Consider the following 12,214-nt stretch of genomic DNA (forward strand, 5'->3'; position numbering starts at 1 on the left):
TGAGTGCTGGGTTGTGAGTGTGTGTGTGTGTGTGTGTGTGTGTGTGTGTGTGTGTGTGTGTGTGTGTGTGTGTGTGCTACAGTACACGATCTCAAGTGGGGAGGTGAGAAAGCAGTTTGGTGGTGAGAACATGGATGTAGTTCAACGTTCATGAAAAGTTCGTGCAAAGTGTATACATAGTTCATGCTTCAGGGCAGTGTTTTTTATTGCAATAAACTGTTATTTTGCAATCAATGTGCCTCTTTTGTGTTATGTTATTTAGTAGGAAAGCATTATTTAGATATTTGAGGTATCACAAATGCCAAAAACAAGTAGCATCCAAGTGAAAGTTCTGCTTGAAATACGTCGTTTCATAAAAAGCTCTTTTTCTTAGAATTGTTCTTGGAAACGAGTATGTTCAAGAAACCTACCAATGTTCAACTGATGTTAAAGAATAGTACAAGTTAGAAATGTGTTTTCCTGATGAAATCTTTTTTCTTGATGAAATAAGATGGCTAAAACATTCTATGGTAGGTTCCGTGCATATATAGCTACAGAACTCAATTTTCTGTAGGCCTTCAAAAATTTGTCAAAATGGTCAAAAACAGCTGGCACGGCTCTCCCAATTTGAGAAAAACTGCTGGCATCAAATGAGTTAAAATATCTCTTGAAGTGAAACCGGTCCATGGCGCAAAAATAGTTGTTTGCTGCCGAAGAAAATTAGTGTAGTTTTGTGATATCAAGTGTCCACAAAGGAAATGTATGATAAGCTGTATCTTGTGTGTCATTGAAAGAACTTTGACTCAAGATAGTCTTGTAATGCTAATACCAATTCTACCTCACTCTAGTTTTGTCCTTTCATTGGAATGCCTGTAAAAAAACAAATTAAGTCCATTGGCTGTGTCCCACCAAGACCGCATATCTTCTATCTACTATCCATATTAGCTCTCTTCAGACACAGTAGGGGCCTGTCTCCCATAGATACTAGCTAATGATTTGTAGGACAGTCCCCAATCCCCAAGGGAGCTCAAATCTCCTAAATCATCAATTACCCATGACTCTGCTATAGAACAAAGGGAGCCTGCCACAGAACAAAGATCTTCAGAGGCAGATGTGACAAACGAGTCATAGGCTGATACAGCCGACTTCCGACTCTCCCCCACGCGCTCTTCAATGAAATCTCGGATTATTTCACATTTACCCTGAGTCACTCTGCAACAGGGAACAACCGACTGGCTGTTAACAGGGGAGATAATGCTGGCGGTTTGTTGATGGATGTCTGGTGACTTGACTTTATCATTGCGAGTGCTTAGATGCAACAGAACCCCGTGACCATAATTGTTTTTGTCCTTCTTGGCGATTATACTGTTCGTTTGTACGTGTTCTGATCGTGTCTTACAGAGGGTGCCGATGTCAAAGGCATGAGTATCTTCCTCCCCACCACCCTCATCATCATAATGAATGACATTATCACGTATATCTTCTTGTGATGTCATGACAGCCTCTTTGTCTTTATGGTGTCTTCTGCCAATATAGAGTACAGGAATAACTGCAAAACAAAGAAAAAGTGAAAAAGGTCACAATACAAACTTTTTATATTTTACTCTGTTGTCTGCAGGCAGATCAGCGTTGCAAATGAGAAACTGTTCTAAGGGGACTCTGATAAAGGTTAAATAAGCTACTCGTAACTAGTAATTGGAAAAGATAATTACAGTGGGTGACTTAACATGTAAATATGAAAATCATAGATTCAGCTCTTGATTTATTGTATTGTTCCATGTAATTTGCTGCACTCCAGTCCATCCATCATCATGGAGAACATGCAAAACGAGATGGAGGAGCACTGATGAAAACATAGCCGGATGTGTTGGGACATGTAGCACTACGAAAGGTAATTCGTGTTTGATTGACAGTTGACATTTCAAGTTCAAGTTCGAGTTCAAGTCAACTTTATTGTCAAATGTGCTCTATGTGCATTGAGCGGGGGCATGGTTTTCGTGCATTCTGCTAAATACGATTATTCTGGAGAATTTTCAGTTGGATACTTGGATATTGAAATAAGCTGCAGTATTCAACCGCCCTTGAGAATAGAGCGAATGACATGATTTTTAGCAATTTAAAGCCTAATTTTCTATACTAGGTCTTTTATTCATCATTCAAATTTGGCAGGGTTGTGTTAACATCCACACAGCACATTATCTCATTGGGGAGGACAATGGCATAATTTTTTTAGTATATACATGCCAGAGTACACTCGAACAATGTACTGGACTGGGGTACCAACGCAGGTGGGCAAAATGGGAATGAGGAGTAGAGAATGATTCGGATTACTGTTTCAAATGTTAATGATTGTTACTTACATCATCAGCATTGTTGTCAAGAGCAAAAGAAAACCAGAGCGCAAGAGAGGGAGTGAGAAAGGGAGAGACCCAACACTCGGCAGTAGCTAATATTTAGCTAGGTGTACATATTACATCAGACTTTTCTCTGCCACTTGTAGTCATCAGGTTTGTGTTTGCGCTGCAGGGTCCCAGCTTATGTTGGGCAAAGAAATGGGAAGTAGAGGGGATGGGGGACAGTAGCTTTTTCGACCTAGGGCAGGGGTCGGCAACCCAAACTGTTGAAAGAGCCATATTGGACCAAAACAACAAAAAACAAATGTGTCTGGAGCCGCAACAAAATAAAAAAGGCAACACATGCTGTATGTCTCTATATTAGTTGTATGAGCCTACTATCAAAATGACTAAGTTGGCTACAAATACACAATGTGCCTTCCCAATTAAATGTTTTTTTTTCACCTGCAGTGCATCCTGTAGAGCAAGGGGGCCCAACCTTTTTTGACCAAAGCTCTATTTTTGATCGACCAGCCTCCCGCGATCGACGTGCTACCACACACGTGCGCATACACACACTTACACACGCATGCAGTAATGAGCAACAGCCATAACGGCCGCTAAGATGGACGAGGCACGGGATGCACTTTTGCAGCGTGTTAACTTTCGTAGCTGACGTGTACCGTTTTAAAATGCTTCTCTCGGTCCTTCAGATTGCCATTCGGTTATGCGGCAAAACAGCAGGCCAGGTGAAAAAAGAATAAAAATGCGATTCAGCCAGGATTCAGGAAGGAGATTTTCCAGTTTTCTTTATTTTCAGGAGTGACAGTTGACCAGTTTTGAGCAGCCCACGTGTAGCACTGCTCTCCAAGTTGTGCGGCCTGCAGAGACTTCCTCATTCATCTTTTAAAGGGAGTTCACTTGAGCTTCAGGCCAATCAGGTCCAAGCAACAATTGGCCCTTCCCAGGTGGTTGCAATCACCTCATCTGAAATAATTAGCATTCTACAAAGTGCATTAAGTACAACAGTTTTGGATGGAAAGAAAGGTGCACCTTTCTTCCATCCAAAATCCACAAAAAAAACCCCAGAATTTTTAATACATGTCCTTCGTCATCATGACATTTGCCAGTTCCCTCGGTGAATTGGACATGAAATGTCGTTTCTTCTTACAACACCCACCTGCCTGGCAGGCTGGCATCCCACTCTGCTAATCGAAACGTGTCGCTGGCTATGATGCAAATCTTCGTTGACAGAAATGTTGAAATGTAGTATTTATTCAACATATTTTTACAGCATTGGACAATGTTAAGAATGTTTGTCCTCTGACAGAAACCATATTCAAAAAAATATATATTTTCACTCCCCCATCTTTTTCCATTTTCAAACATTTTAAAAAGATCCAGGGCCACTAAGCGGCGCTAAAGAGCCGCATGCGGCTCCGAGCTGCGTGTTGCCGACCCCCGACCTAGGTTCAAACTGTCATGCAAACTACATTCAAATGTCGACAAATAAATGGCATGGAAAATGCTTGTGTGAAATAAACATAAACAGAAATGCTTTGATTATGTCGAGTATAGTACTTATAATACATTAACATGCATATTTATCAGAATAAAATTGTACAAAAGGTGCCAAATGCGACAACAAACTTTTTTGGGGGGGTGAGCTTATTTTCCATTTCACCCTCTCAGAACACATGTTCTGCTTTACTTCCAGCGATATCTTGACAGGTGTGTGTCATGATCATGTTCTTGTATCCCCAGCAGGTAGCAGACGAGCGCAATCCTTCAGTGTGCACACCTGCTGCCAATGTTCTCATCATTGAACCATGTATTTAAGGACTGACAAAATGCCTGCAGTTTGTTGGATTATTGTTGACCTTGGCCCAAGTGATGTTTTCTAGACCTCTTGTTCACCTCAAATAATAATAATAATAATAAAAATAATACATTACATTTACAAGCAAAGTTGCTCTCGTTCCATTTGGACATGTTTTTTGCAAGTAATATCTGGTTGAGTCATTTGTTTTGTTTGGTTCGTGCAATTGTATTCTGGACATTTTGTTGGTTTTCTCTGTTAGACTATCTCCTTGCCTTTTGCTAGCGCTTTTCGTTAATTATTGTTTTTCCTGGTTCTTTCCACCAGTGATTTCTGTTCATACTTTGTCGGTGCACTTTTTGTTCTTGTAAATAAACCTTTGTGTTATTGTCATGTTTTGGTTTGTGCCCAACAGGTGGCACTGTAGGGCTCTCCCTGCAGCTGCACACCTCTTGGTCGTTATGTAATTAGTTGTATAAAAGGACTCCCGCCCAACCACACATGGTCGGGTCATTGTTTGTTTGTCGGAGCTGTCATGTTTGTCTGATCATGTTTTGGTGACTGTTAGTTTTTAGCTACAGCCTGGGTGTTGTTTGATACTTTGGATTCATTTTGTTTTCAGGACTTTGTTTGTTTAGGATTTAGTTTTCTGTGTTTTTATCAATACAACTCGTCAAGTTCACCCTGCTCCTCCCTCCTGCCTGCTTTTTGGGGTCCACCACCGCCACGCAACGTGACAGTTACAGAGTTTTGTTTGGTGTCCACGTTTCTGGGATCCTAAAACATTATTCAGTTCATTTTGAACCGTGTCAGTTATTGCTGTTAGTTTACGCTTCATTTTTGTTCAAGGGAGTTTCTGTTGTATGGCTTTTGGTAAGGTCCAAACAACTGTTGGGCTAAAGTTCAGCCAAGTCAGAATGTGGCTTTTTGAATGGCTTGTTTCATAGCTGGAGCAGAGTTATAGCAACTCAACTCGACTGTATTTATTGAGCATCAGCCATTGCTGCACAAAGTGCTGTACATGGAGCAACTAACATACACAACAGTAAAGCAAAAAATCAGTAACAAAGACGGTAGAGAGAACCAAACAGTATAACTAGGATCATAATTTGGGTCATGCTGAGTCAAATGCCAAAGAATACAAGTGAGTTTTGCGGCGGGTTTTAAAGATGGGCAGCAAGAAGCCTTGCCGAATGTTCAGTGGGAGGTCATTCCAGAGAGAGGGACCAGCAACGGAAAAGGCTCGATAGGAGTTATGTGCTCCCTCTTACGAGTACCAGTCAAGAGGCGAGCAGCAGCATTCGGGACCAGCTGGAGGCGCTTAATGGAGGATTGGCTGACTCCAAAGTAAAGGGCATTGCAGTAATCCAGCCGGGATGTGACGAAGGCACGAATTACTGTCTCAAAGTGTTCTTGAGAGAGGAGAGGTTTTATTTGGCCAGATGTCTAAGATGAAAGAAGATGGATTTAACAACGGCACCAATTTGCCAGTCAAGTTTAAAATCACTGTCCAATTTAAGACCCAAGTTTGAGACTTGGTCAGTCGCTGGGGCAGAGGCTTGAAGCACAAGCTGCGTTGGTAGGTTGAGCTGAACTTGGAGGATCAGTTCCTAGTGAAGGTGCAAACCCATCTTCCTCAACTGTGGATGGATTGTATGGCCAATAGTTTTTTCCAATAAAACTCAAACTAGAGTAAAACCATTCAGTCAAAATTAGCTAATTTCATTAGCATTGCTACCTACCAAAAGCTAAGTTTGTTACAACTTACCCTGAGTGCATTTGCAATGAGCTAGTTGGGCTTACAGCTAACAGTAAAAGCATTACCATTGACAACTGATGAAATGTAGCTTAATATACACATAATCAACATGATAGACATTTGATGAGTCTAATCACACAGCAGGCTATATGATCACAAAGACACTTTGAAGAAAAAAAAAACTTTCTGAGCTCAAAATCATATCGGAGCGATTGCAACCGCAACAAGTGATCTGTGTCAAAACTGTTCCTTACAAACACCTCATTACTGTACTGATATTTTCCAGTACTTTTTACTTTGCTGAATATTTATCAGACTATTTGTTTCATTTTAGCATCAGTAATTTTTACTTGATACATTTTCAAAACAGGTATTCATTACGCTGTCAGAAAAAAAGGGTATTGTGGGGAGCGATCTTTTTGTAATGTACCCAACAGGGCTCAAAACTGAAACATAAAATGTCTGTGGGCCACACTGTTAACTTAATTGATAACTAAAAGTTCACTTGGGGGCGGCACATTGGTTCGCGTGTCGATCACACAGTCCAGAGCTCCGGGGTTTGAATCCAGACTCCAGCCTTCCTGTGTGGAGTTTGTCCCAGTGCCTGCGTGGGTTTTCTCTGGTTTCCTTCCACATTCCAATAACATACATGGTAGGTTAATGCAATACTCTAAATTGTTGCTAAGTGTGATTTTTGAGTGTGAATTGTTGTTTGTCTAGGTGTGCCCTGTAATTGGCTGGCAACCATTTCAGAATTTACCCCACTTGCTGGTCAAAGACAGCTGGGATAGGGTCCAGCAAGCCCGCGACCCTCGTGAGGATGGTAGGTTCGGATAATGGATGGGTGGGTGGAAGTTAACTTGGTTGAATTTTTAGAGTAAAATACTCCAATAATTTTCCCATCTTAGTTGAATATAAGTTTTTCATGCGTTTATTTAAGAAGGGGAGCACTTTGGTTTTCTTTCTTGAAATAACCGTATTTAAACTAATATAACCATGTGTACGTGTGTGTGTGCATACCAAGATTATGTTAGAAAATGAGAAATAACGAAATGACTGAAACTAAATATTACGGCCAATTTCCACCTTCCCAATTTCCGTGGCTCGTTCTGTCACAGGTTCGGAGTGATCCTATGCAACAGTTCACACTAGAAATGTTATTATAGTTTGTTTCTGAGTGCTGAGTCCAATTTTTTTTTTTTTTTTTTTTTTGGCTGTTGCTGCTGTTGTTGTTGAGCGACCTGCAACTGGGTCCCAAAGCCGCTCCTAAAGCCGCAGCGACCCAGGTCCCTGCAGACCCATTTGTCGCCCGTTGACTGGGAACTGTTCGTAGCCCGAAGGCATGCCCAACACCGCTTGGAGGTCGTTCCCGAGTTGGGCTGCTGTTGCTGCTGCTGCTTTGGCTGCTGTTGCTACTATTGCTGTGGTTGCTGCTTTTTGTTTGTTTGTTTGTTGAGCAATCTTCAGTCTGGGTTTGTTGAGGTTAATTACTTTGTTGCAGCTCTCTCTCCAGTTTATTGTGCCATCCCTCCCAAGCCTTTTAAGCAAGTTTGGGTCTCTCGCCATTTGCTCCGGCATCGTCAGGTTTGCTCGTGTTGTTGGATGAATGGCGGGACAGTCCAGCAATACATGTTCTGCTGTCTCTTCCCCCAGTCGACATATTCGGCAGATGGAGTCTCGACCAATTTTGTGTTGCCATTTCCGCAGGTCGGGATGGTGACCACTCCGTAGTCTGCTCATCGTAAACTGCTTGTGCCGTGACATGAGTCGTTCTTGTTGTTGATTCAACCATTCGCCGTGCTCGCCGTAGATTTCTTTCAATCTTTCGTGGCGCATTGGGGGGGGGTCTTTAATATGACGTTTGATTGCCGCTTTCGCTGCCGCGTACTGCCAGGTTGTTCCTTTTTGGTTTCTCTCCGACCTTTCTTTAGCCTGTTCATCAGCCATCTCATTACCAATCACCCCGCAGTGGCTTGGACACCATGTAAAGGTTAGGGAACTCTTTCTTTGATGAAAAAGATGTTGTAGTTCAACAATATCTTTTTCATCACCGTCTTGAAGTAGGGTGGAGGGATTCAAACTCTGGATCCGTTGTAGCACTGCCTTACTGTCTGCAACAACCCTTATCTTCTTTCCCCCACAATCATCCTGGAGGAGATTCAGGGCCCGCACGATCGCTTTCAGTTCTGCCTGGTATGAGGAACACCAGGGGCCTCCTGGTACATTATGTGTTGCTAGGACATTTGGGTTAGCTGGGTGTCCCTCTGTTATCACAATCCCTGCTCCTCCGTTGATGTTTGCTACTGATGTGGATCTGTCCGTGTACATCACTCTGTCATATGTAGTCCAGTTCTTGGCTAATCTGTCAAGAGCAATTTTCCTTTTTTCGTTATCTCCGGTCTTCACTCCCTCTAATTCGAAAACCGGGTTGCCTATCATCATCCATGGTGGTAGGAGACCTGGCAGATGTTGTGGCTTATTCTCCCCAAAGATTGCTGACCATCTCGCTTCAGCTTTAATTCTCCACCCTTGTTTTTCGTTCGCTGTATGGTATCTCTTTCTGCTAGCATCTGGCGAGGATTGGATTCACTCAGCCTGTATGACTTCTCTAAAGCAATCATACTTGGTTTTTCGGCTCTGGTTGCAATGGTAGGAAGGTCTGCTTCGGCTAAGATAGCCACTTTGGGGGTTGTGCGTACCTGTCCAGCAATCGCTCTTCCAGCATATCTCTGGCTCGCTTCCAGTCCCTCCATCCCTGATGCAGAAATCCATGGGCTCCATGCCGGCGCAGCATACTCAATGATCGATCTTGCAGCTGTGATAAAGGTAGATCATAAGGTCTCCTTATCGTAACCCCAGTCTACGTTGGCCAATCGGCGTAACGCTGCTGCCTGCTGCTTAATCTTTTGACTGATCTTGTTCACATGGGCACTGAAGGTTAGTTGCCGGTCGTATGTAACCCCTAGGAATTTCGGGTTGGGGTTTTACTTCAAAGGACTACTTGCTAGTGTTAGAGATGGTCTCCAATTGGCCTCTTGTGTGTTAGTCGAGAAAAAGGAGCCTTCGGACTTGGGTGCCGAAAGTTGCATCTTCTACATAGCACTCCACTCCGTCAGTCTTGTAAGTCCTGTTTGTAGTTCCTTTTTTGCTATTTACATGCATGAGTGCTGTGTCTATAGTGCTACATCACCAGCAAATAGAGAGATCTCGGTATTGTTGATATCCTTGGCCAAGTCATCAATATAAAACAGGAAGAGCAGCAGAGAGAGCACCAAATCTTGTGGGCCACCTTGTTTGAAGACGAGCCGTCGACTTTTCTCTCCCTCATAGGTAACCCGAATCTGTTCGACAACCATGATTGTATCCATCTTATGATGTGTGTCAGCACTCCTTTCTCCATCATCTTATACACCAAAGCATCTCGCCAGACACCATCGTATGCCCTTGAAAAGTCAATAAGCGCCATTACCGTTCTCTTCATCGGTTTGTGTTGAAAGCCATTATTGATAGACTGGGATAATCTTAAAAGCTGGTCTTCTGTACTTCTTGGAGGCCTGAACCCTGTTTGGTTTTCGGTCAAGAGATGTCTTTCTTCTGTTATATACCACAGTCTATTGCACACCAGCCTTTCCATCACTTCACCGATCACAGAAGTTAGTGATATGGGCCTGTGGCTAGATAACTGATTAGGATTTTCCCTAGCTTTAGCATTGGCCGGATGTTAGCAATATGCCATTCTTGCGGGACTTGGAGTGTGGACCATGATTTTTTGAAGATGCCAGTTGAAAGCCAATTAAGGCCTTCAGCGCATTTTCGCCGATATGGATGGGTGTGGTCAGGTGCAGCCACTTTTGATGGGTTGAGTTTTTGTATTGCTGCTTTCACCTCTTCTGGAGTAAATTCCATCTTTATAGACACTTCATCAACTTGTTTTCACAATTTGCCGTTGGTAAGCCCTTTCATTCCTCAGTCGTCTTTGGTTAATTTTAGGGAGCTTACTATGTGGTAATATTTAACGAACTCATTGGCTTTGTCTACATTACTGATGAATTGTTTTTCACCATCCATAATGATTCTTGCCTGATCTTTCCTTGCTGGGTTTGTTAAGCTTTGAAGCACTCTCCACATTTGTGTCTTGCCCTTCACTGAGATAATCTTTAGTTGCCAAATTTCCAGCTTTCTTTCCTTAACCAAGTTTTCACTTTCTCATCTTGTTCTTTAAACCTTTTGCTGTGGAAACCACCTTGCTCTCGTAGCCGATCTCTTTCTTTCTCAGCTTGGGTAATTTCTCTGGTCTTCCAACATTCATTTGTCAAACCTATTGCCTTTAATCCAATCTTGAGTCGTGCTGCCTTCAACACAAGGTTATTAAACTTTTCTACTTCCTTGCTGACTTTCTGTGGTCTCTCTTTATGCCAGTCCCTGAACAGCTCATCTGTTTCCACTGTGAATGCTGGTACATGTCCGGACTTCCAGTCCCAAACTAATCTCTTTTTTCATTTATTTATCGCTGCGGGAAACCTAATTGTGATGAATATTAGCTTGTGGTCTGATGAGAGTAGGTTGACAGCCTCCCATGAGAAGAACTCTGTCTGGGTCTCATGAACAATGGTGATATCGGGGGAAGAGAGGACACCAGTAGCTGGGTCTTGCCGTGTTGGAGTGCCATCGTTCGCAAAGATCCCATTCTCGTCGAGGATTTGATCTGCTAGTGATTGACCTCGAACATCCGCAGTCATCACGTTATCCCACAGCGGGTTGTGGGCATTAAGATCGGCACAGATAATACTATTCCATTCAATTGTGACTGGAAATGCATCTTCATTATATTGGATGCGTTGGAGAGAAGGCGATATAGCTGGGGGGAGACATAAATTTGTGATGGTGAAGTTCCCCAGATCTGGTAGTGGAATTTTGATACGTTACTCTTCTAACCCGCGTAGATTGATTGTCTTTGGGGCTAGTGCATAGGGTAGTTGTCTCTTGATAAAGATTACAAGACCTCCACCTCTTGCTTCTCCGGGAATTTCCCTGTCTTGGCGAACTGCGACGTAGTTCCGGAAGCTGGATATGGAATCGGTTGGCAAAAGCTTTGTTTCTTGGATGCAGGCTATATCAATATTCCTTTCTTCTAAAATATCTGAAGAGCTTCACCTCTCACATTAATCCGTTCGCATTCTATTGCATGATGTTTATTTGACATTGGAGTTGATATGCAGCATTCGCTTTCATCGAATACGTTGGATCAATTGGTGTATCGCTGCTCTCCAGCCATTCTACATTCTTGACATTTCCAGTCTCTATCGGCTTTACACCGTTCAGCTTGTAGTCTTGTGTTGGTGACATATTTAATATGACTGTGCCCGTTGCAACTTGCGCATATCAATCGGTTAGCACCTTGTCTGATCTTTTCTTTACATTTTTTACAATTTGTTGTCATTCATTCTCTATTTGGGGTTGGCCGTTAATTTTTGTTTGTTCTTTCTTCCTTGTTTAACTTTCTTTGGCAGTTTCGACATTTTCATGATTGTTGCTCATCTGGTTTATTACCTTCTCTTCAGGCGCAGCTAGCATGAAAATGGAGTTGACAGGCTTCGCAGGTAACACTATTCTTAATCACCTTCCTTTTACAGTGTGGACAGCGTCTCGTCTCAGGGAGTAAGACCCCTTCAGTGTGGACTACCTTGCCTCTCTAAGTGACGATCCGACGACATTTCTCAAGCCCGAATGACATCCTGATGTCACTGCTGTAGATTCTGGTTGTGTGGATCAGGGAGTCTATGTCCCTTTCACTCTTAGCATACAGCTTAATGTCATTCATGTAGAGAAGGTGACTAATCGTAGCTCCATTTCTGAGTCGGTATCCACAGCCAGTCTTGGCGATTACTTGGCTTAGGGGGATCAGTCCTATGCAGAACAGCAGTGGGGAGAGTGCATCACCTTGGTATATTCCACATTTGATGGACACTTGGGTAAGTGGCTTGCCATTGGCTTCATGTGTGGTTTTCCACATCCTCATCAAGTTCGCAACGAAGGCTCTTAAGAGTCCTGTTCACCTTATACAACTCCAAGCATTCAGTGATCCATGTGTGTGGCATTGAGTCATCAGCTTTCTTGTAATCAATCCAGGCTGTGCACAGGTTGGTTTGTCGGGACCTGCAGTCTTGTGCGACTGTTCTGTCAACCAGGAGCTGTTTGGCTCCCCTGGTATCTCTAACAATGCCCTTCTGTGCTTCGCTCATGTATTGATCCATGTGTCCACTTATCTTAGCCGCAATGATGCCTGACATGAGCTTCCATGTTGTGGAGAGACAGGTTATTGGC

General features: G+C 42.9%; 1 protein-coding gene and 1 long non-coding RNA gene across 2 annotated transcripts in view; both read right to left on the minus strand.

The window, feature by feature from the left end:
• Nucleotides 1–699: 699 nt before the first annotated feature.
• LOC109521291 (cadherin-12-like) overlaps nt 700–12,214 on the minus strand; it is a 62,199-nt gene continuing 50,684 nt past the window's right edge. Inside the window, exon 12 of the mRNA XM_019879075.1 lies at nt 700–1,528. Within this exon, the coding sequence (XP_019734634.1) occupies nt 921–1,528 (608 nt within the window). The 3' untranslated portion in view covers nt 700–920. The remainder of the gene's footprint in view (nt 1,529–12,214) is intronic.
• LOC109521292 (uncharacterized) overlaps nt 2,879–12,214 on the minus strand; it is a 9,666-nt gene continuing 330 nt past the window's right edge. The window contains exon 3 of the long non-coding RNA XR_002169325.1: nt 2,879–2,890. This is a non-coding gene — a long non-coding RNA (uncharacterized LOC109521292). The remainder of the gene's footprint in view (nt 2,891–12,214) is intronic.

Source organism: Hippocampus comes, unplaced genomic scaffold, assembly GCF_001891065.2.
Source record: "Hippocampus comes isolate QL1 unplaced genomic scaffold, H_comes_QL1_v1.1 scaffold85, whole genome shotgun sequence".
Lineage (NCBI taxonomy): Eukaryota > Metazoa > Chordata > Actinopteri > Syngnathiformes > Syngnathidae > Hippocampus > Hippocampus comes.